We start from the raw sequence: 27,312 nt of genomic DNA on the forward strand, positions 1-27,312 counted from the left end.
AAAAAAAAAGACAAAGATGGGAAAACTGGAAAAAAAACAACAACAACAAAAAAAAACAGCCTAGAACTAATTGAGAGTTACTAGGAGAACGGAAGGCATACTAGGTCAGTGGGTATGGCTTGGGCCTCTCAGCTTTGAGCCCTGAGATTCAACTCTTGATGGCTTCCTAGAGTGGTGCCCTGGGGCTCAGGATATTGGCTATGAGGCACTAGCTGGTTATGGCCCTTGTGCCTTCTCCACAGCTTCCTAGGCAGGCAGGAGCCAGCACTGCCTAGGCGGGGCCCTACAGGAAGCGTGCGATTCCCTTCCCTTCCTTGGCCTCTGACATGGACCTTGCATCCTGCCGGACACCGTCTGACCTGGCCCCTGGGACCTGCTTGCTGGAGGCAAGTGGAGCTATTTGCTTCCCTCCACTGCCTCACAGGCAGCCAGCGACTCTGTCCCTGCTTGGGGCCACAATCTGTCAGAGCTCCCAGGACTCTAATGGATCAAAGCTTTTCTCTTCCCTCCACAAACTTTGCCCTCTTCTGCACTCAGAGAAACCAGACTATTTCCAAAGTTACATGGTCTGAGGCAGGCCCTAGAGGTAGCCTCCCTGGCCCAACAAAAGCAACAGGAAAGGAGAAGTGGGGTGTTGAAGAGAGCACGAGAGAAGGAAATTAAGGAAGGACAAAGATGAGCAGCAGCAGGCAAGTCTGCCTTTTTGGCTCAGGGTTATCCTGCCCCCAACAGTCCACAAATCCAACACCAAGGCACCAGCACTGAGACCAATGCCCAGCTCACCCAGGGGTGTGTCCACCAGAATGGCATTGTAGAGCTCAGCAGGTGTCTGTGCGATGTTCACGGCCTCCATCTGCTCGAAGCTGCCTAGTGGGTGGCACTTGGGCACAAGCTCAGCAATGGAGCGCTGGTGCAGTGTACCGGTGATGAGCAGGATCACATTGTCAATCATGTAACTGTAACTGTGGGAGACAGTCAACAGCAAGATAGCCTATCAAGGTGGAGGCCTAGAAGGCCTGTTGCAGCAACCATGTCCTTGTCTCCACCCTGCATGGGCCATTAACCCCTAACCAAGGGGTTAGGCCTCTCTTCAAGTTCTTGCCCCCTGCCCCCATCTCAGCACCAGGAGCACAGAAGAGACATGGCATTGCTCTTGTGGGGATAAAGGGTTTGTGCCCCCCAAAGGATTGAGAGACAGGTAACTCCCCGAGAGTGTGAACAGTGTTATAATAGGACGCAGGAACCACGGACACACAGAGGTAAGGCATGCAATCTAGCCTGGGAGTGTGCTCAGGAGCCTGACAGAGAAAAGGACTGTGAGTTGAAAGCGTATTCTGGGAAGGTGGGACAGTTTGTGCAGAGACCTGGAGGCACGCACTGAATGAAGCTGCATTTGAGGAACTGAGCGGTCAGACTGGTAGAGGGAGAGGAGGGGTGCAGCCACTGGCAGAGCAATACTGCCAACAGAGAAATGCCTGGGGAAGGGGCTCGGGCCAGGCTGAGGGTCCTGGCTTCATCTCAAACACCAGGTACCCATAAGGGGGATATAAGCAAGGAGTATCACAGTACCCTGGAGGGACACAGTGGTGAAATGAGGAAAGGCTGAGAGGAAAGGATGGGGTGAGCAGAGACTTCTCCAGGAAACATCAAGCAGAAGCTAGTAGAGGTTCCCCGTGGAGGGAAGACCCAGGTTAAGCAGACCTATAGAGCTCTACTCCAAAGGGACAAAAACACCTTTCTCCCTAGGGCCCGAGACCAGAGCCAGGCATCTGCCCAGGAGGGTCTGGACGAGTCCCAGAGATCTGAAAGGCTGGGCTCAGGTCAGTTCTAGGCAGAGGCTACCTTAGACTGTGCCCTGCAGGAGGCCAACTCTGGAGAGTCCATGGACAGCAGAGGGGGCTGTGGAGCTAGGGAGGGTGGGGTTACCAATTCAGACTTGGCAAGGGACAATGCTCTGCTTCCAACCAAAAGACATGGCCAGGAATGGGTCTGGGAAAGAGAGTTTGTGTAGTCACCTATGAGGGTATGGAATGAAGAAGGGGAGAGGGCCCCAGCCATAGTCTGGCTGCAGTAGCCACAACAATCCTCTAGTCTGTCACCATGGATGAATTTAGGGTACATGGGAGCTGGATGAGGCCTCAAGAAAATGTCCTTGAAGACTAGGCTAGCCCATGGAAGGGTGAGAGCTGGGGTGGAGGCTGCTGTTCTGAATTGGGCCCTGAGCAGAGGTCTTATTCTGGCTTCTGGGAGGACTGAAACTAGGTTCCTACCCTGGGACAGAATGGTGAGTACCCAGTTCTCAGGCTGTTCAGTGAGGGCCTGGTAGGAAGTGGTCCCCAGTAGTAAGAAGCAAAGGGAGGTAGCAACCCAGGGCTCAGGCCCTGGCTCAGTGGGCTTTGGGGATACTCCCATAGGGCCCTCCAGAGGGTAGCAGGAGGAGGAGGCCCCAGCTCCTGTCCTGGCCTGACCCCCAGTTCCCCCACCCCCTCTGCCCTGCTATGACCTCTGCTCTCCTGGGCTCAGGGCCAGGCAGCTGCCCTCTCTCCACTCCCAGTCTGGCTAGGTCAGCTACAGGATATGCACTGAGAATACACAGTCCCCTTTCCAACTGAGGGCCTCAGACAGGGCCCATTTGCAGCTGCAAGCCAAGAGACCCATATGGCCAGCCTCCTGCCCCCAACCCCACAGAGCTGGCAGAGTAGAGGGACTGCAGAGAAAGACTGCCAGAGTTTTATGCCTTGCTCTCCAGCTCCAGCCTGCATCTTCTCTTCCCTAGACAGCATACACTTTCTGTCCCTGATACCTTCTGCATCTCATGCACCTCAGGATAACTCATTGGCCTTTGATACTCCACATATGCCCTATTCAGTCCTACTGTTGCCATCTTACTCCCTGAGATAGCCACAAAGAACCTGCCTCTAAGAAAGTTCTTTTATGTTCTCACACCTTCAGACAGGGAGGAGAAAAGCACATTCCTTGGACCCACATTAACCAAGTGATCCCACAACTACTAGACCCACTGTCAGGGGAGATGAAGCCCAGAGAGGGCCAATACCAGGCCCTGACAAAAAAATAAGGCAGAGGAGTTTTTCCCTACAACTGTTGTCCATATACCTTCATTCATGTCTAGGACCCCATATCCTGGCTCTACATACCCCATCTAGCCTCATTTTCTCAGAAGGATCCCCATAAGCCAGCTTCTTCTTCCTAAACCTCCCCTAACCTTGTCCATAACTCAGGGAGTCTGTTTAGGTTGAGGGTAAGGCTGGGATCAGGGCCCAAAAGAAGTGCCTTGGCACTCCTAAGGGTCCTGGCCTAGCCTCAGAGGAGAATTCTGTGGGAAGATGCTGCCATCTGGCTTTGCTGTTGTTCCTCCAATGATGTGGAACAGGCCAGCTGTGATTTACTTTTCAGCCGTGACAGCATATGTACAGGCCAGTGGTAGTCCCCCACCCCCACAATGTCCTGGCTCCTCATAGCCTGTCTTGCTATAAACCTTAGCTCATCACAGAAGGAAATGTTGGGCCACTCATGGTTGTGCCACTCACACCTTTCCAAGGCCCCTTTCTATGCAAGCCAGGCCAGCTCAGATGATCCTGTGCTAGGCCCAGCACTTCCCTCCCACTGGGCCAGCTGCGAAGTTGCTATAGTGGAGGACTCTGCTTTCCTCACCTGCCCAGTGAGGGTCAGAATCTTCTCTCCTGGGAAATGGGAGGCAGGACAAACCTAGATAACATGGCCCAACTTTATGCCAAGGCTGAGGCCTTCAGCCGGCAAGGAAACCCTCTCTTCCTCCTTCTTGCCTGACTTCAGCAGCTGCCTCCCTGCCCCCAGAGAACCACTCCACCATTCCTCCCCTCATTTGGCCTCAATAGAAGAAAATGAGGTTCCAGCTGGTCAGCATCTCCCTCCAGGGGAAGACAGCTGGGGAGTGGATGGCCGGCTGCCTGCCAGGCCAAAGAGGCCCTCGTGGAGTGGGGGTGGGGCAGTCTGAAATCCTCTGTCCGGAGGCCCTCCCTTGCCCTGTGCCTCCAAACTAGCTCCATCCCCCAAATGCCTCAGGCTGGAGTTTAGGACGTTACTTCTTCCAAGAAGCCTTCAGAGTCCCTAGCCAACACTGCCCCTCCACTGTGCCCTTTGTTGCCACCTGCTGGAGCAGCATGTCTCCTCAGCCCTGGTGCTGGGGAGGAGGCCATGATGACTGGGTACCCCGGATAGCCCTATCCACCCAAAGTCCCCACAGCAGCTCCCATGAGCTGCTAGTAACCGTATCTATACTCAACTACATTTGGATCCTGAAGAGCCCTGTCCAGCATAAAAAGTAAACAGAAATATCTGTTATGGCCTCAGCACATCAGCTCTCAAGCCTGTTTCTCTTCTGCAATCAGGATGAGTGAGTTATGTCTCATAGCAGAGGTAGTGAGGCTTTAACCTTCTCCTCATTAAAATCCTGCCCCTCCCCAGAGGCCTGGTTGGGTTGTCCCTCATGATTTGAATTTTCTAGGTCTTGAGGAACTCCTAGATGTTCCCCCTCAAGCTCAGAACAGTGTCAGTACTGGCTCTACTGCAAGGCAGGGACCAAGTCTATCCTGGGACCCTGAGTCCACAGCAGGCAAGAGCCCCAGCCTGCAAATACCAATAGTTCACCCAGTAGCCCAGCTTTTGGACAGTGAGAACTGGAGGGTCAGAGCAGGGAGGCCCAGGGAAACCTGATGCCCCTCTGTGACCAAGTAGGGCCCAAGATAGGGGTGACATGTTCTGAGAAGAATGGCAAAGTGTCAACAGGCCCTCTGGACAACTTGAAGCCACTATCCTGGGCCTCCTTCCAGTTGCTCACTCCAGCTTGTAGCGAGAGGCCATGACACAAGAGAGATGAGACCTCAGCCCCCACAGCTGGTGAAAGTTTCCCATACTCAGGTTCTGCTACTGGGCACTTACGCTGCAGGCAGATGCTGCATACTGGGAAAGGCCCTGACTAGGAACTTCCCAGATCTCAGGCTCACTCCTCCCACAAGCAACTCTCCTATCTTCTCTTCTGGAGCTGACTCTCCTATGGAAAAATATCATGGAATGGCCCAAATCAAGATCTTCTCCAAAGCCACAAAACACAAACTCTATCCCAAAACACAGAGCAAGTCAGTGGCTGGGCCTGGTAGGAACCCTTGGTATAGTAACACATTAACATGTTAGCACCATGAAATTTAATTGGGTCATCTCAAAGCCACATGCTGATGGTCTGCTTCAAGGGAAACTGTCTATCCCTTGACAGGCAGTTGCCTCCACTGTGGTCACCCACTCTCTCAAATGACTTCTCCATCCCTATCTAATCAGGGAGTCTTCCCAATGCTGAAAAACCACCTCTGAACCCTTGTCCTGTCTGAAGCTGTTCACAGGCCTTTCCAGGAATTATCTATGTATTCCCCTGTATCCTTAGCACTGGGTCTGGCCTAGAGCAGGTACTGGCCCTGTGTGTTGGCTGCAGGCTGACTGGGATCTTCAAGAGCACTGCATACTGTCTCTCACACAGAAGGACAGAGAAGGCCTTGACCAGCTTTTGCTTGCATATCTTCAGTGATTGGGCACTCATTACCTCCTGCAAAGCCTGTTCCTATAGGCTTTGAAGCTGTAGGCAGAAGTTCTGAAGGCAGAAGCTCTCTGAGGGATAGAGCTAAGTGACCTTTGAGGTGGTCTCACCCTCTATATCCAGCTGAGCCACCTGTCTGCACAAGGCCATGGCCCAGGATGGGGTATTTAGTTGATGCTTCTACCTCCTAGAGGACCACACTCTCCTCTCTGGGGACATTCCTATGGTCATTTCTAGGTAGCTTCCTCCTCCTCAGAGGGGGTACCACACCTGGAGAATGTTGTGAGAGCACAAGGTTCATTACTCAGGACATGTATAGTCCCCTCAGCCTAGAACACCTTCCCCCAATTTTTTCCTTAAACACCTAACCCTCAGTCAAATAGGTACCTCCTATGAAACCAGTCATGAATTCCAAGTCTGGGGGAATCCCTGATACAGGCCCTATAGGAAGGCTTCTTCACCCATTTCTGCAACACTCCTCATACCAGAATGACCTGATGGGGCAGAATACTAGTGGGGGCTGGATGCTACCTAGGGACCAGGCCTGACGACCTTGGTTGCATGAAGGCCAGGACTGACTTAGTCAAGCCTTGTGGTAGACTGATAGGACTGTTGGAAGCTGGCTGGAGATTCAAGGGATAGGAGGGAGGGTGAAAAACAGACAGGTAATGTAAAAGTTTAGGCTCCATGAAATGGGTTTTTAATGATGTTACAGAATGGGTTAGAAGCTGCTGGGAGGGAATCTGGAAGAAAAGACAACTGCATATACAGGAATGAAAAGGGGTGGCCACTCAGGGTACAGGTAGCAAGATGAGGGGATCCAGAACACTGGTAGAAGGATCTCAGAGTAAAAAGGGTGCATCTTCCATTGAAACAGAGTTGTTGGGGAAGATACAGATGAAGTGCTGTGAGGCATTCTGGCTTTTATTGTCTTTGTGGAAGAGGAGGTGGGCCATCTGCCCAGAGAGGTGGAGGTTGCAGGCAGGACAGAAATGCTATTTAAGATGGAGAGATGGTATTCTCACCTTTGGCAGGGGTCTTCTGGGTGCTGAGAAGGGAAAGAGGCTGCTGGGCAGAGACAAGCTAAGGCTAGCTGAGTAGGTAAGCATGCATATCTGGCAGCAGGGATGACACCCCCAAGGGTAGGCTTTCCCAGCTTTGCTCCCACAATGGAGGTGGAGGGAGGAGCTCCAGGCTGGAGGCTGCTGGGATTCCTCCAGGGCTGGGGGGCTGCCAGCCGGGTGGGACCATGAGTTGGACGGCCAAGAGAGCTGAGGATGTTGGCAGAAGAAAGTTTAAATGATGGACTAGAGATCCTCAGCTGGGGAGGGTGTGAAACAAGACAGAAGAAGTAGAAGGGGAGAAAGCAAGGCCTAATGTTCTGCTGAGTTCTGAACCCATGTCCCACAGGGGGCCGAGAGTGGGTTGTAGCTCAGTGGTTACAGGCTATGTAAGAGAGGGGGTGTCTGACTCAGCAAATTCAGGGGTGGAGCAGTTCCAGGTGGTGACATGGCCTTGGGCTGCCACTGATAGGGGTGACTGAAGCGGAGAGCAGAGGAGCAGGTCATTGGAGATGACGGGGTCAGGGAATATGCAGCCACAGGCTCAGACAGGCTGACACGTGGCTGCTAACCTTTTCCCAAGTGAGGGCAGGAGTGAGTGGATGAGAAGGCTGTGAGCCACAATCACCCATGAATGGAAGGGGCGGGAAGTGGAGGATTTGGACAGCCTGCCACAGGATAGTGCTTGGCTGCTTTAAGCACACTTGGTGCTTACTGCCAACCTCCAGCAAAGAGCTGGCAGCTGCTTTGTCTCAGTCACACTCGGAGCCTTCTCTAGTTTCGTGGCCTGGCAGGCTGACACCAAGTCAGGCCAGGAGTTAGATGTACAGGCAGGTGGGCAAGTGGCAGCAAGATAGATGACCATTACCCTCTGACCACTATAGGGTCAAGCTTCCCCTGGCTGGCCTACCTGACAAGACCATAACATTCACCAGGAAGCTGAAATAACCTTGTGCAAACAAGCCAAAGGTGAAGGCTGGGCTCTGACAATAAACGCATTGCTTCCTGGTATGTCCTCAGCTCTGGCCTTAAGACAGGAGACACACAGGCCAGGCCAAGAGTTAGGTGACAGATGGCACTCTGCAGTGTGACCTTCCAATGCAGCAGCACATGATATACTCCACTTCTGGCTTCCTGCCCAAGTAGGTCCATGTTGGCATATCTTGACCTCAGGGGCCATGGCAGTGAGTTAAAATACTAGGGAGGGGTTGGGGTTGTGGCTCAGTAGTAGAGTGCAGAGTGCTTGCCTAGCATGTGTGAAGCACTGGGTTCAGTCCTCAGCACCATGTATAAATACATAAATAAGTCAATTAAATGAAGGTCCACTGACAACTAAAAAAAAAAAAAATTTTTTTTAAATAGTAGAGAGGCTGCTAGGAAAGGAGGTCTGTGACCTGGAGGGGGCCTGCTTGTCAGCTTGGCTCTTTAGGTGTCCCAGGCTGTGGCTGGCTCTTCCTTGAGGATGGAAACCTCTAGCTAAAGCCCCCATTTGAGCAAGTGGATCCTGTGCAAGTGGCTGCTCCCTGCTGGGGACAGGAATAAGACCAGACAGCAGGCATCTCACCTGATACCTGCAGGGACAAATGGAGTGGTATGCCTACTCCCAAGGAAGAGGGTGGGAGCATCCTAATCATGGAATGGAAAAGCTAGACAATACCTAGCAGAGTGCAGGGAAATGCTTTCCCACAATAACACACACTCACATGCCATGGGTATAAAGCATACTCAAGGCTAATCTCTAATGACTATTCTGCAGCTGGGTAGCATAGCTACCTGGGGTTGGGTTATTTCTTTGTCTGCCAGGCTCTGGCTCATGGCTTCTGGACTGTCCCTGCAGAGGAAGCCTTTCTACCTCCCTGTGTTTGTAGGCACACATAGCAAGCATACAATGACTGCCCAGTCCAAATACCCGCTTCCAGCCTGTAGATCTGGGGTCCTCTCCTCTGCTAAGCTTCCCCAGGAGCTGTAGAGAAGAGCCTTACTGTAGGCAGAGCCCCACCCAAGAGTTATGATGGGGAAGCTGGTGCAACCAAGGGTTATAAACATGGGGTCCTGGCCCACCTGACTCCTGTTAGCTTGGTCCAGAACTGGGAAAGGCAGCATGGCATTCAGCCTTCCCCAACCTGTACCCCTGCCTAATCTCCCTGAGATCCAGGCCCTGATCAGAATAGATGGAAAGGGATCTCAGCCCAAAAAGGGCCAGAGGGCCTGCATGGCCTATTCAAAGAACTGGCTTGTCAGACTTCTGTCCATACCCTGACCCTTCACTGCAGCAGAAGGTGAAGCCTGTTGAGTGTTCAGAGTGAGTGCTGTAGGTAAGTGAAAAAAAGAGCTCCCATTTTCCCTGGTCTCCCCACCCCAATCTCTTTAACACCAAGCTAGGTGTTACAAGGAAAGAGGATGGTGACCCCATTTAATGGACTGTGACCTGGAGGTCCAGAATTGTTGAATGACCAGTTCAGTTACACAGCCCATGAGGACCCTGCTTGATGACAGCTGACCTGACAGAGCTATCATAAAGTCTGACAGCTGACAGAGGCATGAAGACATATGGCTTAAGCCATGCTGGGGCCAGATCATGTCAGTGTAGCTACTCTGCCCAGGACAAGGGGGCTCACTCACGTAATGAAGTCCAGGAAGCTGGCAAGTGGCTCATAGGCGTGGTTCCTCATATGGCGGAACTCTACCACCATCTTCTCCTTGAGCCGGTCATCAATGACTGACACTGTCAGAGGCGATGCCTCATTGGCCAGGAAGTTGCCATAGTCTGTGCTCTGCAGGTGCAATTTCAAGTCTGAAATCCAAGGGAAGAGGGTGAGGACTAGCCTTATGGAACCTCCCTCAGTGTACCACGTTCCCATTCCCACACAATTTGGCCAAGCCTCTCCCTTGCAGCTCTGTCCTGCTGCTACCCTAAGTTCCATCTGCCTGATGGCTCAGGGTCTATCACAGGGCAGCCAGACCAAGACCTTGGAGATGTCCCAATTCCTCAGGCTCAAAGGCAGCACACTGGCCCCAGCATACAAGCACAAGTAGAACAATTGTGCCCCAATATGACAAGGTTGGGAAACCTCAACCCAAGGTTCCATTCATTACCCACAACCTTTGAGGAGCTAACCTAAAACAGAATATGAGAAGAGCCCTGCATTCCAGGGCCATCCCTTCCTTCAGATCATTCCTCAAATACCCCCTCTTTCAAGGCCTCTCCTGCAGTCCTCTCACTCTGTTCATTTACCTGTCATTTTTCTTTGTAGCACTTACCCCACCTGATACAGGGCACATAAGTTCCATGAGGACAGGGAGTCTGGGTCACTGTGGTATTCTAAAGCATAGAACAGAGTATGCTCTGCTGTTTGTTCATACTCAGTAAATTATTGCAAAATGAATGAAAGATGGGAGACAGTGGGTGAAAATAGCAGTTAAGTTACTCCTGGATTTTGATATGAGGGATATGGCAGTGATGGCAGTGATTAGGAAGGGACATGTGTGCGTGCATGTGTGCATGCATTTGTGTGTCCACCAGTCAACTCTGGCTTCTGCTGCTTGGCGACTGCATACTACTCCATCCCTTGGGGAGGTTGCCAAGGGATGATAGGAGGGACTACACTTGTGACCACTTCTGTATGCTTCCCCAAGGCCTCCTTCATTGTCCTTTGGGCTCAGAAAGCCATGCAATCCTGGGATGCTTAGAGAAAACGGGAGGTAGATTATGCAACCTTTCTATAGGCTTAAGGAACTCCTGTGAAGTCCTTCCTGCTGTACCCCATCAAAAGAATGCACCCAGCCCGCAGTCAAGTGTGCTAAAGGAGATAAAAAAGTACATGAGAGAGGGCATAGAGGGAGGTGTACAAGCTGCTGCAGTGAACACTGTCCACCTGTGTGTCCGGTAGGTGGGCTGGTAGCAGGCAGTACTCATGTCCTCCCAGGCACTGACAGAGGACTTTAACCTTTTGAAGGAGAGTCTTTAGGAGGAACCTGTTACCTTCACTCTCACACTGCCATTCATGTCTACTCTTCTCCCGTGGCCACCCAAGAGCAAACAGAAGAAAAGGCAAGATGACGTGGAGAGAGACCAACCTGTCCCTCAGATCCTGCTGCCACACCCAGCTATATCACTCAGGGCTTCTACAATGAGCCCTTACTTTGGGCTCTATCCTTCCCTATCCTAACCAGTTTGGCTAACCCAGCTATTCCTAGAGTAAAGCATGGGGGAAAGAAAGTGCTTTGCTCAGTAATACTTGGGTTGTTGAAGTGTTTGATTATTTGACTGGTTTTTATTAAAAAAAAAATCTCAACTGTAATTGATAGTTACTACCATAGTAGTATATTGCCTGTATTTCTACCTCCATAAATGGACTTATGTGCTAGATTTTAATAACCTTAACCTTGGATAAATATACAAGTCTTAAAAAAAACATGGCTTATTTGTGCAAATTGATTGGTCTTGAAACATTGTTAATGCCCTAAAGTGGTTTTTGTGGGTGTGAAACAAATGGTAAAAATATTGAATTGGTTCCCCTTATTACAAACAAAGCCTGCTGAATTCATCAAGTCATGTTCATGCCCTCATTTTACATACTTGTGTCTATTAACAAACACTGTGATACTAGGGGAAAAAAAAAACAACCATGGACAGGGCTTCTGTCTAGGCTCAGCAATCACCAAAAACTTCATTAGGGAAAGCTGCAGAATGAATGGCACCTAGTGGTCAGGACTGACATGTGGTATTCTGGGTCAGACTGTCTGGCAAACCTGTCCATTTATCCATGCACTCCCTGCAGCAAGCTGAGAGCCCTTCTCAGGCCATGAGACTTCTCTTCCACTAACAGCTTGGGCCTGGGGTCAGGAAAGATACACAAGGAGGACCCCAGGGTAAACCCAATTCTCTGTTTTCTGGGATAGCAAGTCTGGCTCTGGACCTCATCCCAACCTCCCAATCCCTCCCATCCAAATTACTGGAGGACCAGGCCTCCTCAGGCATCTGTGCACACCCTGCCCCTTCGGAGCCTTGGCACATGCTGTTGGGAGGCTTTCCCGAGCAGGCTATCACCTCCCACTTTCGATCCTCATGAGCTCTCTTGCAGTGTGAAACTTTCCCTACCCCAGTCCCCACTTTTGCTCCACATGGCTCCTCTCCCTTGAAAGGCTAGTGCAGCCACTGCCAAGCACCTTTTCCCATCTCTAGCCTCAGTGACTCTCCATCCAATACCTGGCACTGGTCAGGTGCCAGTCTTCATCTCAGACCCACTTTAAGTGGAAAAACATAGGTCATGCAGTAGACTCAGCCCAAGGCCAGGAGTAACCTTTGCATTGAACCTCCCAGATACATCTATTTCACAGGACAGGAAATCAGGCAGAGGCAAAATCTTGTTCACAGTTCCAGTTGCGGTGTAGAGGAGAAGGGATATAGTGAAGGCCTGGTGGATTCTCTAGCTCTGGTCTCCCCCAGTACTCTGCAACTCTTTTCCCACATTCTTCCACAGCCCTTGGCCCAGGATAGGCCTTTCAGGTACAAATAGCCAGACAGCCTTTAGTCCCAGAAGAGCTGGCTGATGGCAAAGAAGCTGGCCTTGCAGGCTACCTGAACACCCACTGCTGACCTGCCAGTCATAAGACTAGACTGTCATGATTCAGTGACAAGTCCCTCAAGCACCATTTGTGGTACAAGCCATTTCTTCCAAGAGAAACTAGGAATGTGTGCACATGAATGAGCAAGGCAGAGCCAGGCACTCTCCTTTGTATGCCTCCCATCCCTTGGGCTTAGTATGGGCCTCAGAGCAAACACCCCTGTGCCTTGGCTGCTGCGTTCTGCTGACACTGCATCTGGGGAACCGTGGCTCCAAGCACTGCTGGAATGCAGGCGGCCGGATGGTTTCTGCTGGCGTGTGTCAGATCAGAGCAAACCCGGGAGACTCTACTGAGAATCCTGCCCAAGGCCAGAGGAGTCTTCCTTACCAGGAAACTCAATTTTAAAAGCCCCCAGGGACAATGTCAAAGGGCTGTTCCAGACCACTTTTCCTGGCCAAGCCCCATGTCTGCCTGTGACCCAGGGAAAAGGGACAGCCTGCCAGCCAAGAAGGCGACTTAGAGGGAGGCAGGCAGGCTGATCCCTCAGCTCGCCCACGAGGGGACCACACAGGGCTTCTAAACCAGCTCTGACCCGGGTAGAGAAACCTGGCGCCCAGACCCAATGGCTGGCAGCCCCAAGCCCTTCAGAGAGGCCTGGCCAGAGTTAGGACAAGGACGGTTAGGACGCCCTCTCCTCCCTAGCTTCCTGCTCTCTCTGAAGGATGTGGAGGAGGAGATGTGACTGGGGGCGGGGTTCTAGTACAGGAGGAAAGGCCTGGAACTTATAGAGAGCTTCGTGGGAGACCTGGCCACCCAGCCCTGGCCCAGCCACCAAGGGCAGCCAAGGACAGCAGGGGCTCTGGGAAGGCAGGGGCTAGTTCTGTTTCTGGGCCCTGGGCTCGGCAGCCTGACAGCCTGGTGACAGCCCTTGAGAGGCCCAGACATGCCCAGGCTGAAGCATGAACAGTGTTCTGGTTAGAGCAGACTCGGGGGACCATTCTGGTCTACCCACAAGCCCAGCTGTCTACCCCAAATCCTCCCATCGGTGGCCCGGCACCAGGAGTGTCTGGCCAGCTTGGGATCTCTCATAGCAAGACTTCCTGAGAGACTGATTTCTCATGCTTAAAAAGATGTCATTGCTATCAGGAAGTTCTCTCTGCAGTCTGACCTAAACCCCACCTCTGAGGAAGCCAACCAATTCAGTTTTCCAGTGTCTTCAGCCTCTGCTTAGGACATGGGCTTGCTCCTTAGCACCCTGGTCCCAGGACCTTCCAGCATTCTGCTTGCACTCCTGTTGAACTTGAACTCAATGTTCTGTTGACTTCCCCCATCCCCAACTTCATCTCCTGGCACCACCTGGGTCTCTTGCCCCACACCTTGGCTGCCTGCCCCCAGGTCTACTCTCTATACCATCATCAGACTGAAATCCTCCAACTCCAACATATCACTGTCATCTTCACCCAGTGGCCCTCATAGCCCTGGAGCTAGAATTTTGTCTCCTCCCATAGCCTATGAGGCCCCATGCCCTCAACCCTTACATTGCCTCAGCCCTTGACACTCTGGCCTACCAGTGCTTTTCTCTGGCTCGTTTCAACTTCCTGTCACCTCAGCTTCCTGCAAATGCTCCAGGAAGTCCACAGGCTGCCCTGAGAGAAGCCCTCAAAGAGTAGGAAACAGGGCTGTTTCTTCAGGCTCAGCCAGAGAGGCTGGGCTGGGTGGGAAGACACACCCCCAGCCTGGAAAGTGAAAGCCTTTGCCATCTCTCCTCCACAGGGCAGCCCTGTCCACTCTGAGGCTGCCTGTGCCAAAGGCCAATACCCCGACTCCAGGAGGGTCCAGCTGAGCTTTCTGAAAGTACCTGGGAAGGGTGCAGCTCAATACCCATTTGGCGTGGCTATTTCTTCAGGGGATCATCAGTATGCACCAGACGCAAGCTGGTCCCATGGATTCCACCTGTCCCTCACTACCCTTCTGCTGACCCCTAATCCCTGGTCTCATGGGTCAGAACCTTTCAGCAGCAAGGCCCTGGCCCTAGCTAGAACTGCTGACTCCAGGCTCCCAATTAGTAGAGAGCCTTGGGAACCCCCAGCCTGACCAGTGCACTCTGCTCTGTGTGGAACAAAATATGGGCTTGGCAGTCAGTCCCAGCCAGGACCTAGAGGAGGCAGCTGGGCAGCCCTGCCCCCACTCACTTCCTGAAGGTTTTCCTTGATTCTGCCAACCCTGAAGGGGATCTTTGGCCCCTCCAGAGCTCCCAGGGGGCAGGTAGCACATGGCTTCTCCAGCCCCTTGGCTGAAGCAGCTCCTCCCCAAGGGCCAGGAGGGACAGGAAAGGAGGGTCCTAGTCCATACCAGGGGTTTGTTCCATGTGCCTCAGGGACGAGAAAGCATGGGAGGCAGCCCCCAGACCAGCACACTAGGTGGAGTGGACCCTTCTCTACATTCACCCATGGCCTCATGGCCCACAGAGGGGTCCTGCTGGCCAGCTGGCCACGGCAGAGTGTGAGAGGACACTGTGTTCCCAGACTTCACTTCTGCTTTTCCAGAGGTTACTCAACGAAGCTCTCCTGGGGAGCTCAGGGGTTTTCAGGAATTGTGGCCCACTGAATGAAACCAGATGTGAGAACAAGCTCCCTAGAGCCTAGTATGCCCACTCTGCCATTCACTGCAAGGATGCAGGGCTGTGGAACCGATTCTACCACTCCCCTAGGCAATGGTAGAGGAGTCTGCTTTGAGGACCTGGATTCTACCTCCAATGCTGACTTCCAGAGGCTCAAAGCACAAAAACTCAGATGAACAGCTGTGGAGAGATGGCCAGCCTAGTGGCCCAATGGAGCCTGTACCATCCTGTCCTTTTTGGATATATGTACCGTGCCTGAACCTCCCCTCTGGGCTTGGAAGACCAGGGGAGACCTCTTCTTCACATTAGCTCCAAAGCAGATGTGTGCACTGGCTGGCTAGATCTGCAGGGTCAGAACACCACATCTGGAATATCAGTGTGGGGGCCACAGCATAGGAACCATTAACTCTGGAATTGCCTGAAGCACAGACTGAGTGTCCTCTTCAGCCCCTGGGCCTCTGCCAGGGCTTATTGCAGGCTTCCTGCAAGTCTCATGTAACATCAGTTGACTGATCAACTCTGCTTTTGAACTCTTCCTATCAAATGCCAACCTCCTCTCCATCCTCACATGCCTGCCCTTCCCCATTCAGATCCCTGGCACTACTACCCCTAAATGGGGTAGTGGCCCTTGCCAGTGTATCTTCCATCAGCTGGTCCATTCCACAGCCCCAGTCTCCCCTCTGCAGACCCATTCTGCTAGACCACTGATTTCACATGGCTCCTTAGGAGGCTGTGTAGAGGGGTTAGAAACGCTGAGCTTTGGAGCCACAAGGATGGGGATTCAGATCCTGTCCCACAGCTTGACCCTAAACAACTTGTAGAATGTCAAGTTTCAGACTATTTGGCTGGTCACCTGGTTCCTGAAACGACAGCCCTCAGGGTACCCACATGGACAATGAACAGAGGCAGTGGTTTAGAGAGACCTTGAGCACAATATATTATAGCCCATCCCTCTGGCAGACAGGATCCCACCCAGAGCTTCCCAACTAACACCCACAGCCAGGTGGTTTGTGTTCTGTACTCCAGGCTGTTGCTTATGCTCTCCTACTTACTCCTTCACAGAACGTGCCTGTTCCTCCTTTCCATGGGCTACCCCAACCCTTCCCCCAGGGCTCTAGCATATCCTCCTGCCTGTCATAGCCTGCAGGGGACCTTGTGCAGCATGGGCATGTAAACACACAGTCCCCACTCTTGCTCTCCAGTGGGGGAAAGAAGAACAGGGCTAGCCCAAGATATGGGGTGTCTGTCCCCAAACTCATGTGTTATCTTACTTACCAGCAAGACCACAGCTCTTGGCACTGTAGGGCCCTGGATAGATAAAGGTTAATATCCAACTCTGTCCCAGCTACCATACCCTGGGCTGCCCTAAGCAACAGTCCTAGGGTCTCAGGGAGCAGGCAGATTGTAGCGTAGTTAAAAGTGGCGCCTGCCCCATGGGAAGCCCCGAGGCTGGCAGGCCAGCAGTCTTGGGAAGAACCTGGAGTCTACTGCTGGCACAGCTGCAGGCAAGTTATTGAGTTTCAGTTGACTTAAGGAAGGGTTCCTTCAGGGAAAGGACAGTAAGTTCTCCTTTCTTGGTCCCTGGAACCACATTTTGTTTCGTACTGGAGGCTTTTCAGTGAGGTGAGGCACTGGTGGCAGGGATAAGGGGGCTAACCCACAGAGGTGCCCAGCTGACATCAGTGGTACCACCCACCAACATTAGATATACAGATCCAGTGAGAGGATCATCTCCCCCAAATCCAGGAGGCAGCAGGATGTCTGCCTCAGAATCACCACCCTACTCCCTGCTCTAGGACAGGTGGCAAGTGGCAGTGGAGCCACATTTAATTACCTGTATTCTCTCAGGAACACCTCGTCCCTATAGCTGGGACAATGAAAACACCTTTTGCATCCTATGAGGAAGTCAATTTAGCTGACAGTCAGAAGGGTGCCAGGCAGGCGATGGCCTTATGTGCCAAAGGGAGGGGCAAAACTGGTTACTGCTTCACCCAGGCCAAGTTCCAAAGACACTCTCTTCTGATAGAGCAGAGATCCAACTGGACAGCCTTCGCTAGCCATCCCCATCCTGGCCCTAAGGCTCCATGGGACTGGCATGTTCCAAAAGACACAGGGCTTACAGGATAGCTTCTCTAGTTCCCGGGTCATAGCCTAGCTCAAGAATCAGGAGACTCAGATTAACTCTGGGAGGCAGGGACACACCTCCTCTACTGCTGCCCTGCACTTTAACCTTGAGCAAGCTTTTTCCTCCAGGCTTGCCAATGCAATTGTAGAGTCTGCAGGTTGAAGCTTTGCATTTCCCAAAGACATCAGTTTGCCTTAGTATGAGTAAGAGAGGTAAAGCGGCATAGTCTGGTCAGGTGTCAGCCCAGGAAAGGCCAGTTGTGGCAGTGAGTTGTGCTAAAAAATTGACCCGTATCCACATTCAGCTCCTAGGTCAGCAGACCCACACCACCTGAATAATCCTGTCAGTCCTTGATGCTGAACTCTGTTCTACATACATAGAACTCTGGAAGAAGAATATGAAGGAAAGCTAAGGTTCACTTAGATGAGAGTGAAGGGTAACTCTAGGGCTGCTGTTCTCAGTGAGTTTAAGTCAGGTCAGGCTGGATCCTGGCTGGAGCATCCTGCAAATTCCATAGTGTCTAGAGCCAGCCCAAAGGAGAGAGTAAGAAATACTAGTTTTGCATTTGACCTAGACCCTGTGGATGGGCTCAGGTGAGCAAGCCTCATTTGGGCTGTAAGGATATGATACTCTCAGTATGGAGCCCGATTTCCTGAAGCTCATAGAAAATGCACAGAGCCCCCAGGTCCAGTGGCAGAGTTATCCATCCCATGCCCAGAAGAGCCAAGAGGCTTGGACCAGGCAGGAAGTTAACAGTAGCAGTAACCACACAGGCTGGTCCTATATAGCATCCCAGGACTCCTCATCCACCTACCCAAGGATATGCAGGGGTAGCAGAATATATGCCCGATTGAGCATTATCAGCACTGTGATCCTAAGCTGGACCCTGGAAGGTAGGTGGTCACATATTTGGGGTAGAAGCTAGGTCCAGATGGGAGGTAGAGGCAGGGAGTCTGGGCCTGGCCTGAAGGAGAGAATTTCAGGATCCTCTGTTCCCCTAGACCTGTCCACATGGAAGATAGTTTAAAGCTTAAAGACTTAGGGGTAGAGAAAACAGGTGAGCTGTTACTATGACCTGACAGACTGTGTAATAAGTCATGAGTTGCAACTCATCTGAATTCCTCTACTTCCACCCATTAAGCTCCAAGCTACATTTTCTGTGAGAAGCCCTGAGGGAACAGTAAGGACTCCAGAAGCAGGGCTTCTTTGCCCTGATCATTAAGTCAAGGGCTAGGTGTACAGGGAGATAGCCCAAGAAGCTTTGAGTAAACAAATGAAAGAATTAATGGCCAGGCATGAGAGTGCATGCCTATAATCCCAGTTACTCTGAAATCTCAGCCTCTCTAATCCAAGTTACTTGGGAGGATAAGGCAGGACTGTAAGTCAAAGACCAGCCTGTGCAACTTAGCAAGACCCTATCTCAAAATAAAAGTAAGAAAAATTAAAGGGAAAAAAAAACCCCACAGAACATAAGAGTGGTTGGACCTGGAGCCAAGATAGGTGTCCAGAGACTAAGCCTTTAATTTTATCTAGGCCTCAATTTTCCTCATAAGGTGGTTGTATAAGTTATCTTGGGGAACCTGTCCAACTCTGCTACTGTTCCAGTTTGGTCAGGCCTGGGTCACCCTGACTCCCTGTAACACAACCTTTGAGGGCCATTCAGGGCTTCAGGTGAGACTTGTGGCCTGAGCACACACAGAACAGCCTTGGTGTTTGGCAGGTACAGGGTACGCCCCAGGGCTGTGAAACTGTCACAGCAGCACAGGCTGAGTTGCACCAGCAAGGACACCACAGATGACTGCTCAGAGGGGAAGCCCCATCAGCCAGCCAAATATAAGGCCTCAGCTGAGGTCAAGGCCTAAAACCATGGCCTGAATGTCCAAGGGGGATGAGGTCTGGGCAAGTACCCAGGGCCTAGCCACAGCTGGCCAGGAAAGCAGTGCCTGGCACCCAGTCAGGACTGTTCCCCACCAACACCCTTTCCCCTGCCGCAAGTCTGCCTGGCTGTCCTCAGGATAACCCACATTTACACAGGGGCAGCCCCCCCTCCACAGACCTTCAGAGGATCTGTGGGGTGCTGAGTGTGAACAGGCAGAGCATGGATTTGGGATACGCAATAGTAGTCTATCTTAACATAGCGCTTTAGAGCCTTGATTTTTCTGGTTCTAAAAGAAGAAAATGGCAGAACTTGGTGGTGCATGCCACCAACAGGCAAAGAGGCAGGAGGATTGCAAGTTCAAGGCCAATCTCAGCAACTTAGTGCCCTAAGCAACTTAGTGAGACTGTCTCAAAATAAAGAATAAAAGGGCTGGGAATGTGCCTAAGTGGTAAAGCACTCCTGGGTTCAATCCCCAGTACCAAAAAAAAAATAAAAAAAGGAAGATGGCCAACATTCTAGGGCAGGACATATTAAAAAAAAAAAAAAAAAAAAAAAAAAGGTGTAGGGCAAGGAGTAAAAACTGGCCAAGGCAGAGGTCAGGAAAGCTGATGGAAAGGCCCCAGATGGGGGAGGAGAGTTGTCAATCACTTGATTACAACCCCATTCCCTGCATAACTTCAGGATCTACAGTGTTTTCTTGGAATTTGGATCCCAGGCTTGGGCTCTCCCAGAATCACTTACATATATGTACCAATATGTGCCCCATATACTCCTATGTATCTATCCTTCAGAGTACCAAAGAAGGAGTCTGTCCTGAGTGCGAATTTTGCCTCTCCTGGACAGACCAGAGTGGCAGAGCAAGAATAGGAAGCACCTATAGAAGAAGACACTTTCGGGAGCTTAAGAAGCATGGCTCTGATCCCTGGGAAGCTTTAAGCTCCTATCTGGAGACCCCAAGATCCCTGGGTGCATAGCTATCACACTGTGCTTGGCTGCTGCTCCAACTCTTGAGAGTTGCCAGCATGACCCAGGCAGTGTAAATGAGTACAGCTTGGTGGTTACAGCTGGAATATCCTACACCAGGCATCAGGACAGACAGCATCAGGAAATGTCCCCTGTCCTTCTCCTTTCCATCCCTAGAAGCCATGGCACAGAACGGTAAGAGCTGGAAGGGATGAACAGACAGGAAACACTTATCCATGAAACCTACATAATCTGAGAGCCCAACTGGAAAGTAAAGACAAGAGCAGAGTCCTAAGGGACACCAGGCAAGGCAGGTGTTGTGTGGAAGAGCAAGAAGCTGGGCCATCTTGGGGTCCTGCCACTCCCCTTCCCCAGGATCTCTGGCAGCAAAGTGATACATGTGCACCCCCTTGTGGACAGAGCAAGGATGGCAAGATCAACAATGAGGAGTCCCACTCTGGTGACAACAGGGTGCTTCAGTTCCTCTCAACACATCCCTCCAATTTAATAATGACTCAGATTCCTGCTCCACATCTTCCCAGCCATCAGTCCCTGCAAGCATCAGGGCTGCAGATACCTGTAGAACCATGCAATAATGTTTCATAAAGAACGGGGATTTATGGAACATGAGCCTAGGAAAACCAAAATGGAAACCAAGTGGGTGCAAATCTGGCATGAGGAACTGGTCTGTCCAGCATCAGTGTAGACAGAGCTGAGGGGTGAGGCTAAGAGGACAGAGAGGGAAACCTGGGCATTCTCAGCCCACTGCACTCTTGTGCTTCAACTCAGTCAGACCCTCCCAAGTCTTCAATTCCCTTTATTCAATTTTAATAAAAACAGGTGCTTAAAACTCAGAAACAAGACAATCTGCAACACAGTAATGCCACTATTTATTATAGGGCCTCAGCTTTTCTTCTTTTATACCCTGCCAGTACCAATACAGAGTTGTCACTCATCTAATCACATTACCATCTGGATAGGGCAGTGTGGTTGAATCTTAACAACCAGCAAGTTGCAAGTAAGTACTTTCTGTTTCACCTTATGTAACTCAAAGGAGATTCTGAAAACCCAAAGAGGCCCTAGGACCCTGACTCTGGACAGGCACAGATGACTTACCAGAAAGTCCACTATAGCATGTCCTTGCAACCTGGCCCTTGATGCACTTGTAACCTGATGCAAGTTGTCCCACAAGCTGGACTGTGGCTAAGCCCCAGATATAACAGGTACAAGATAGAGAAGGGGCCAGGTGCTGCAGCAGGCACCCTGACCATAGCAGGAAGGGTGAGGGGGTGGCCTGATTAGGGCTAGATGAAAAACTATTGGAGGCAGCCAGATACAATGGCATACACCAGAAATTCCAGTGACTCAGGAGGCTAAGGCAGGAGGATTGCAAGTTCAAGGCCAGCCTCAGCATCTTAGCAAGACCCCGTCTCAAAATAAAAAATAAAAAGGACCGTAGTTCAGTGGTACAGCATCCTTGGATTCAATTCCCAGTACCAAAAACAACAAACAAAAACTATTGGAGGCCCTCAGGGTAATTCTGTTCATTTCATTTCAGGCCTTATGCAGGAGAGAAACTGCTGTTTTGTGTGTGCCACTTAAGAAAACACATGAGACTAATACATCAGAAGTGTTTTATGCAAAATGTTTAAAATAAGAAGTTGAGGTGTTTCCCTTTCTGCTATATGAAAATGTATTCTTCAAGGGATAGGTGACATTTGCCTATTTTCTAAGGTTACCTCAAAGGCCCCAAAGTTGCAAGTAAGTACTTTCTGTTTCACCTTACAGGTGGAAAAACACATATTCAGCATCCCAGAGCCCACCAAAAAGGGAGACACTAATCTAATGTCTGGCCCCATATGTAACTCAAAGGAGATTCTGAAAACCCAAAGAGGCCCTAGGACCCTGACTCTGGACAGGCACAGATGACTTTTTTTAAAATGACATTTTTTAAAAATGACCCAAGACATGGATTCAAGCACTGACTCCACCTCAGAAATCAGGCCCAAGAAATTGCTGAATCAACCAAAGAAAAAGTGTGTATTATCACTCACCAGAGCAAGTTCTGACATGACCTCCTGGGGCAGGGCTTATGAAATAGGGGTTCTCTGTTCCTGTGAAGATTGTTACTGACTTGACCATAAATAGCTTCCCAGATAAAATCAGGTAAAAGTATATACCAATGCAAGATGCAATCAGTGAAGGGAAAGCGGGAGTAGAGGTGGGGAGAGGCAAAGGAAAAAGAGAAAAATGGGAAGATAAGGGGACCTGCCCAGTCTATACCTGGTCAGGGATCCTGGGACTCCAGTATGGGAAACAAGTCCAACCTTGCAGGCCCTCAATTACCCACTGGACTCTGAATCTTCAGGTATATAAGAAAGGGGGCTTGATGGGTGCTCCCTAAGACTCAGACCAGCCCTACAAGACTCTAAGTGAAAAATCTGTAAGATGAATGCCAAGCTAACTAGCACAGGTCTCAGCTTGGAGGGGTGCTGGGTGTGGGTACTTCTCCTTGATGGCTTATATTTTTCTAATTTTCCTTAAATATCTTCATCAGATGTGTTAAATTTTAAAAGTAATATTTGTTCACTCCAATACATTCGAACAATGGAAGAAAACATAAATTTAACACCAAAATGTTGTCCAGGTTGTTACTCAGGACAATTTGGTGCCTATACATCAAACACTTGTCTCTGTGCATGCCACCTAGTATTCTACTAAATGGGATATTATACACAATGCTTCCCAATTTTTCACCTAACAATATATTTCTAAATAATCTCATATGGAACTTCATGCTTTTGAACACTAGCTAGTATTCCACTGTAAGAATACACCATGGTTTATTTAACCATACCTTAACCACATCAGTGGATATGCCATTGGTTCTAGTAGTTTGCTATTACCAATAAGGCTGGTGTGATCACCTCTGTATATGCTATCCTATGCTAATCTACAGTGTACAGTGTTTTAACTAGGGGGTGAAAACTTGCCCTCAAAGGATCTATACCAAGTCCTCCTTCTACCAACTTAAGTTTTTGAAATTTAAAAAAGAAAACAAGAACCAGGTATAAGGGCACATGCCTGTAATCCGAGAGACCAGGCGGCCAAGGCAGGAGGATCCCAAGTTCAAGATCAGCCTCAACAATTTAGTGAGGCCCTAATCAACTTAGTGAGACCCTATCTCAAAATAAAAAATAAAAAGGGCTAGGCTTGTGGCTCAGTGGTAAAGTACCTCTGGATTCAATCCTCAGTACACTGCCATCCCCACCAAAAAAAAAAAAAAAGAAAGAAAGAGAGAAAACAGAAGGAAAACATCAACATATCCCACAATTATGCAGATACAAACAGCAGGAACCTGAAGGGAAATCCCTGGCTATTGCTCTCACTGTTCCAGTTGCCAAATTAGGCCCCATGCCAGGTGTCCTTGTTAGGCCACACTTGTATCCACTTGGCCTGAAGTTAAAGCTGCTCTCTAGCTGCCTGGCAAGATTTGCGGGTAACCCTAAGGTCGTAGCTTCTGAGGTCTTAGCTTCTAAGGCACGCCTGCCCTGGCTGCAAACCAACAGATGGCCAGGCGTGGGTCTAACTGCCACCAGTCAGAGTGTTTCTTTCAGATTGATATCTTTAGTGTTACTTCCCCACATGGCCACCAGCTTGCTGGACTCCTCCCTCAGACATCTGACACACAGTACCTCCTCTCCTACCACCCCATCCATGTCCTAACCTTCTTCTCCCTCAGGATTCCTATCTCAAAATGGCTCCAGCAACTACCCAGTATTTTATGAAGTAAAAAACTTGACTTCCGGGGCTGGGATTGAGGCTCAGTGGTAGAATGCTCACCTAGCATGTGTGAGGCACTGGGTTCGATCCTTAGCACTACATAAAAATAAAATAAAGGTACTGTGTCTACCTACAACTAAAAAATATATATTAAAAAAATTAAAACTTGACTTCTAACACCTCTAACCCCTATATATAATAAAAACTAGCCCCATATTGTGGGTTTCATCTCTGATCCAGTCCTTTATCCCCCGTCAACCACTCTTGCCCTGGTCCAGCCCATGTTCTGTCACCTAGAGAGCTGAAAGAGCCATCAGCAAGAGCCCAGCCTCCAGTCTGGCTCCTCCTGAATCAATCCTCCAGAGCTTCAGAGCATGTTTCTAATTGCATCACACCTCCACCACCCATCCCCTCCACTTCCCTAAGCTTCATCCACTGAGGGATCAAGTCCAAGCTGGCTTATAGCAGCCAGATGCCAAACCTCCCTCTTGCCTCTCCCCATCATCTATCCTCACTCTGGAGACTATCCTCTTGGGCGGCAGCAGCAGCAAGCTGGAGGAGAGTAATCAAGCAGCAGGGTGCTATCAACACCACTAATAATCCATGCCATTTCCTTGACAATTGGACACTGGGGTCTCTTTATATACTGGTATCACTGTCCAGGGCAGCCAGGACAACACAGATCCTTAGAAACTGGGAGAAAACTTCAGATGTGTGGGGCCCAGCTCTTACAGCTCAAAGACTTGTGTTTATTCCCTTTCTTTTACAGTGTGAACTCTCCTTTGGTTATTGCTTTCTATATATGCTTTTTCCAATGCCCCCTGAGTGCCTCTCTTTCTTGTGGTCAATTCAATAACTGTCAGGACTGTGACGTCTTTGGATCACATCTGATTCTGTGGAGTTTAGGACTGAGCTAAGTTCATATTTGCTATCCAAGATTATCTTTTTCCATCAATTCAACATAGTCTCCTTTTTTTATTTTTAAAGAATTTTTTTAGTTGTAGATGGACACAATACCTTTATTTTATTTATTAATTTTTTATGTGGTGCTAAGGATCGAACCCAGTGCCTCACATGTACAAGGCAAGCACTCTACCACTGAGCCACAACCCCAGCCCCAACATAGTCTCTTTTGACAAACAAAATGAAACACACAAAATATTTCCACACAAGACCATATGTAACAACTCTTAAGATATTTCCCACACACTGACCCTGATCTAACCTAGAAATCTTCCCCCTTATTTTTTTTTAACCATAGTCCTCATCCCTTACTAAACTGTACATCCTTTCAAGGAAACCAATGGGTTTCTACAGGACATGCAACTATCAAGAGAATGTCAAGGATGTGCCATGCATGTGTACATCCTTGACATGTTCAATTCCTTCCAGTTACCAAAGCTCTTCTGATCCTCCACAGTTTTGTTCTGAGACTACTAATGCCATTCCTTCTCCCTAAGATAATCTTCCCACTTCCTTAGCTTGGCTGATTTTTTGATAACAGCTTTACTGAGAAATGATTCATTAGCCATACAATTTTGCCCATCTAAAGTGCACAATTCACAGTTTTCAGTATAATTCAGTTGTGCAACCATCACCATGATCAATGGGAGAACATTTTTATCACCCCAAAAACAAACCTCATGAGGCTGGGGCTATGGCTCAGCAGTAGCACACTTGCCTGGCATGTGGAGGCACTGGATTTGATTCTCAGCACTACATATAAATAAATAAAATAAAGGTCTATCAAAAACTAAAAAAAAAAAATATTAAAAAAAAAAGAAACCTCACAGCCTGTAACTGTCACCCACCAAAGGAACCTGTACCTATGTTGCATTCAGTGCTGTTTTGATGTCCACTGCTCTATTCATTAGACAGTCACACTTGCCCTAAGCAAGGCGACTGTAGCATATTTACATTACCCACTTGCTATGGTTTGCATCCACAATACATCTACAATCTCAAGTGTTCAGAGATGGGGCTTTAGGGGAATGATTGGATCATGAGGGCTCTAATCTCTTGAGTGAAATAATCCATTGATGGCTGAATGGACTTCTAGGAGGTGGGACCTAATTGGAGGAAGTAGGTCATTGGGGGCATGCCATGGAAGAGTTTATCTTCTTCCTTGACTCTCTCTTCTGGCCTCCCTTCCTTCCTATTATGAGCTAAGCAAATTTGCTTTGCCAGGCCCTTCTGTCGTGAAGTTTCTGCCTTGGACTGAAACCTCTGAAACATACTAAGCGAAACTAAATCTTTCCACCTTTGTTCGTGTCATTATGACAAAAAACTGATTAACACACCACTCAAGGTCTACCATGGCACCTACCTTCGAAAGGCAATATGTCAATCAATGGAAGGGTAACTGATGTGATACAGCAATCTGTATACGGGATAAAATTGGGAGTTCATAACTCATTTGAATCAAACTGTGAAATATGATGTATGAGGAACTATGTAATGTTTTGAACGACCAACAATAAAAAAAAAAAAAAAAATGAAAAGAAGAAATGACCACAGTAGGAGTGGCTGACTTTTCTGACTTTAATCAGTACCCAGGTCTGTGCTGGCACTTCACAAACATCTTAAGAGAAATCCTCTATCTATCTACCTACCTATCTATCTATCTTGAAATGCAGAAGTAGATGCTATGATGAACAGAAGATAAGTGAATCAGGGGAGAGGGGGTAAAAGTGTTCCAGAAGATGGCCAATACATCATACATGTGTGCTTCAATCATAGTCCTGGAGTGTCTAACTCATTGACTGTGAAAAATAACCCTCAGGGGACCATCTAACTCACATAGAAGATCATCACAGGACTCCTCTTGAGAATTAATGATATTTCTTTAGAACAGGAGGGAGATGTCCTGACTGAGCCAAGTTTCAGGTAAAAGTCCTATTCTAATTAGGAAACTGGCATTCTTGAACTTGTCAGCTGCATGCAGCTGCATAGTCTAGCAAGCCATTTGCTTTTCTAAGTTTCTGAGTAAAAGGAAAACTAAAGTATACATAAAGGAAAACCCAGAACAATGACCAATCCAGTAGCAATGAGAACCTCTGGGACTCAGATTATGGCCCCCTACATATCATTTTTCAATGTAAAGAACCAGATTTCTTGAGAGAAATGACCCTAAGTGTGGGTCAGGAAATGTTCATCATAGGTTTAGAAGATACTGACACCCCAGACAGTGAAAGAAAACTCTCAAAGGCTAAGGGGCTGTGTCAAAAAGGCTTGGCAGTTTGGGTTGGGGTTTAAGCACAGTGATCAAGCACTTGTCTGGCATGTGTGAGGCACTGGGTTCAATCCTCAGCACCACATAAAAATAAACAAAATAAAGGTCTAGCAACAACTAAAAAAAAAAAAAAAAAAGACTTGGCAGCCAATTGAATAAGTCTCAATTGGCAAGAGTTAATCTAAGAATCAGTAAGGTTAACTGACTGAAATGTAAGAAATACATTAAAGCCCATTAATGAATTATGATACTAAACAAATAAACTTTTTAGTCATCCAACATTAGTCATGTTAGAGAACCAGCTCATAATTTTTAAAAAACTTATAATTACTGGAAAGAACTAAGAAATTATCCTAAACTTTCCTACACAGACTATATTTCAGGATAATCAAGTAGTTGATTACTGGAAGTTTCCAGGGGTACAAGTATTCAAGTTAGCAATTACAGGAGGATACAGAATTAGAGTATCACCATTTTGAAAATCCTAAAGAAAAAAT

General features: G+C 49.1%; 1 protein-coding gene across 1 annotated transcript in view; it reads right to left on the minus strand.

The window, feature by feature from the left end:
* The window catches only part of Atp6v0d1 (ATPase H+ transporting V0 subunit d1), a 38,635-nt gene that overhangs the window by 5,139 nt on the left and 6,184 nt on the right, over positions 1-27,312 (minus strand). The window contains exons 2-3 of the mRNA XM_026413309.2: positions 9,268-9,439; positions 784-962 (exon numbers count right to left, since the gene is read on the minus strand). Of these exons, the coding sequence (XP_026269094.1) occupies positions 784-962; positions 9,268-9,439 (351 nt within the window). The remainder of the gene's footprint in view (positions 1-783; positions 963-9,267; positions 9,440-27,312) is intronic.

The sequence above is a fragment of the Urocitellus parryii genome, chromosome 15 (assembly GCF_045843805.1).
Source record: "Urocitellus parryii isolate mUroPar1 chromosome 15, mUroPar1.hap1, whole genome shotgun sequence".
Lineage (NCBI taxonomy): Eukaryota > Metazoa > Chordata > Mammalia > Rodentia > Sciuridae > Urocitellus > Urocitellus parryii.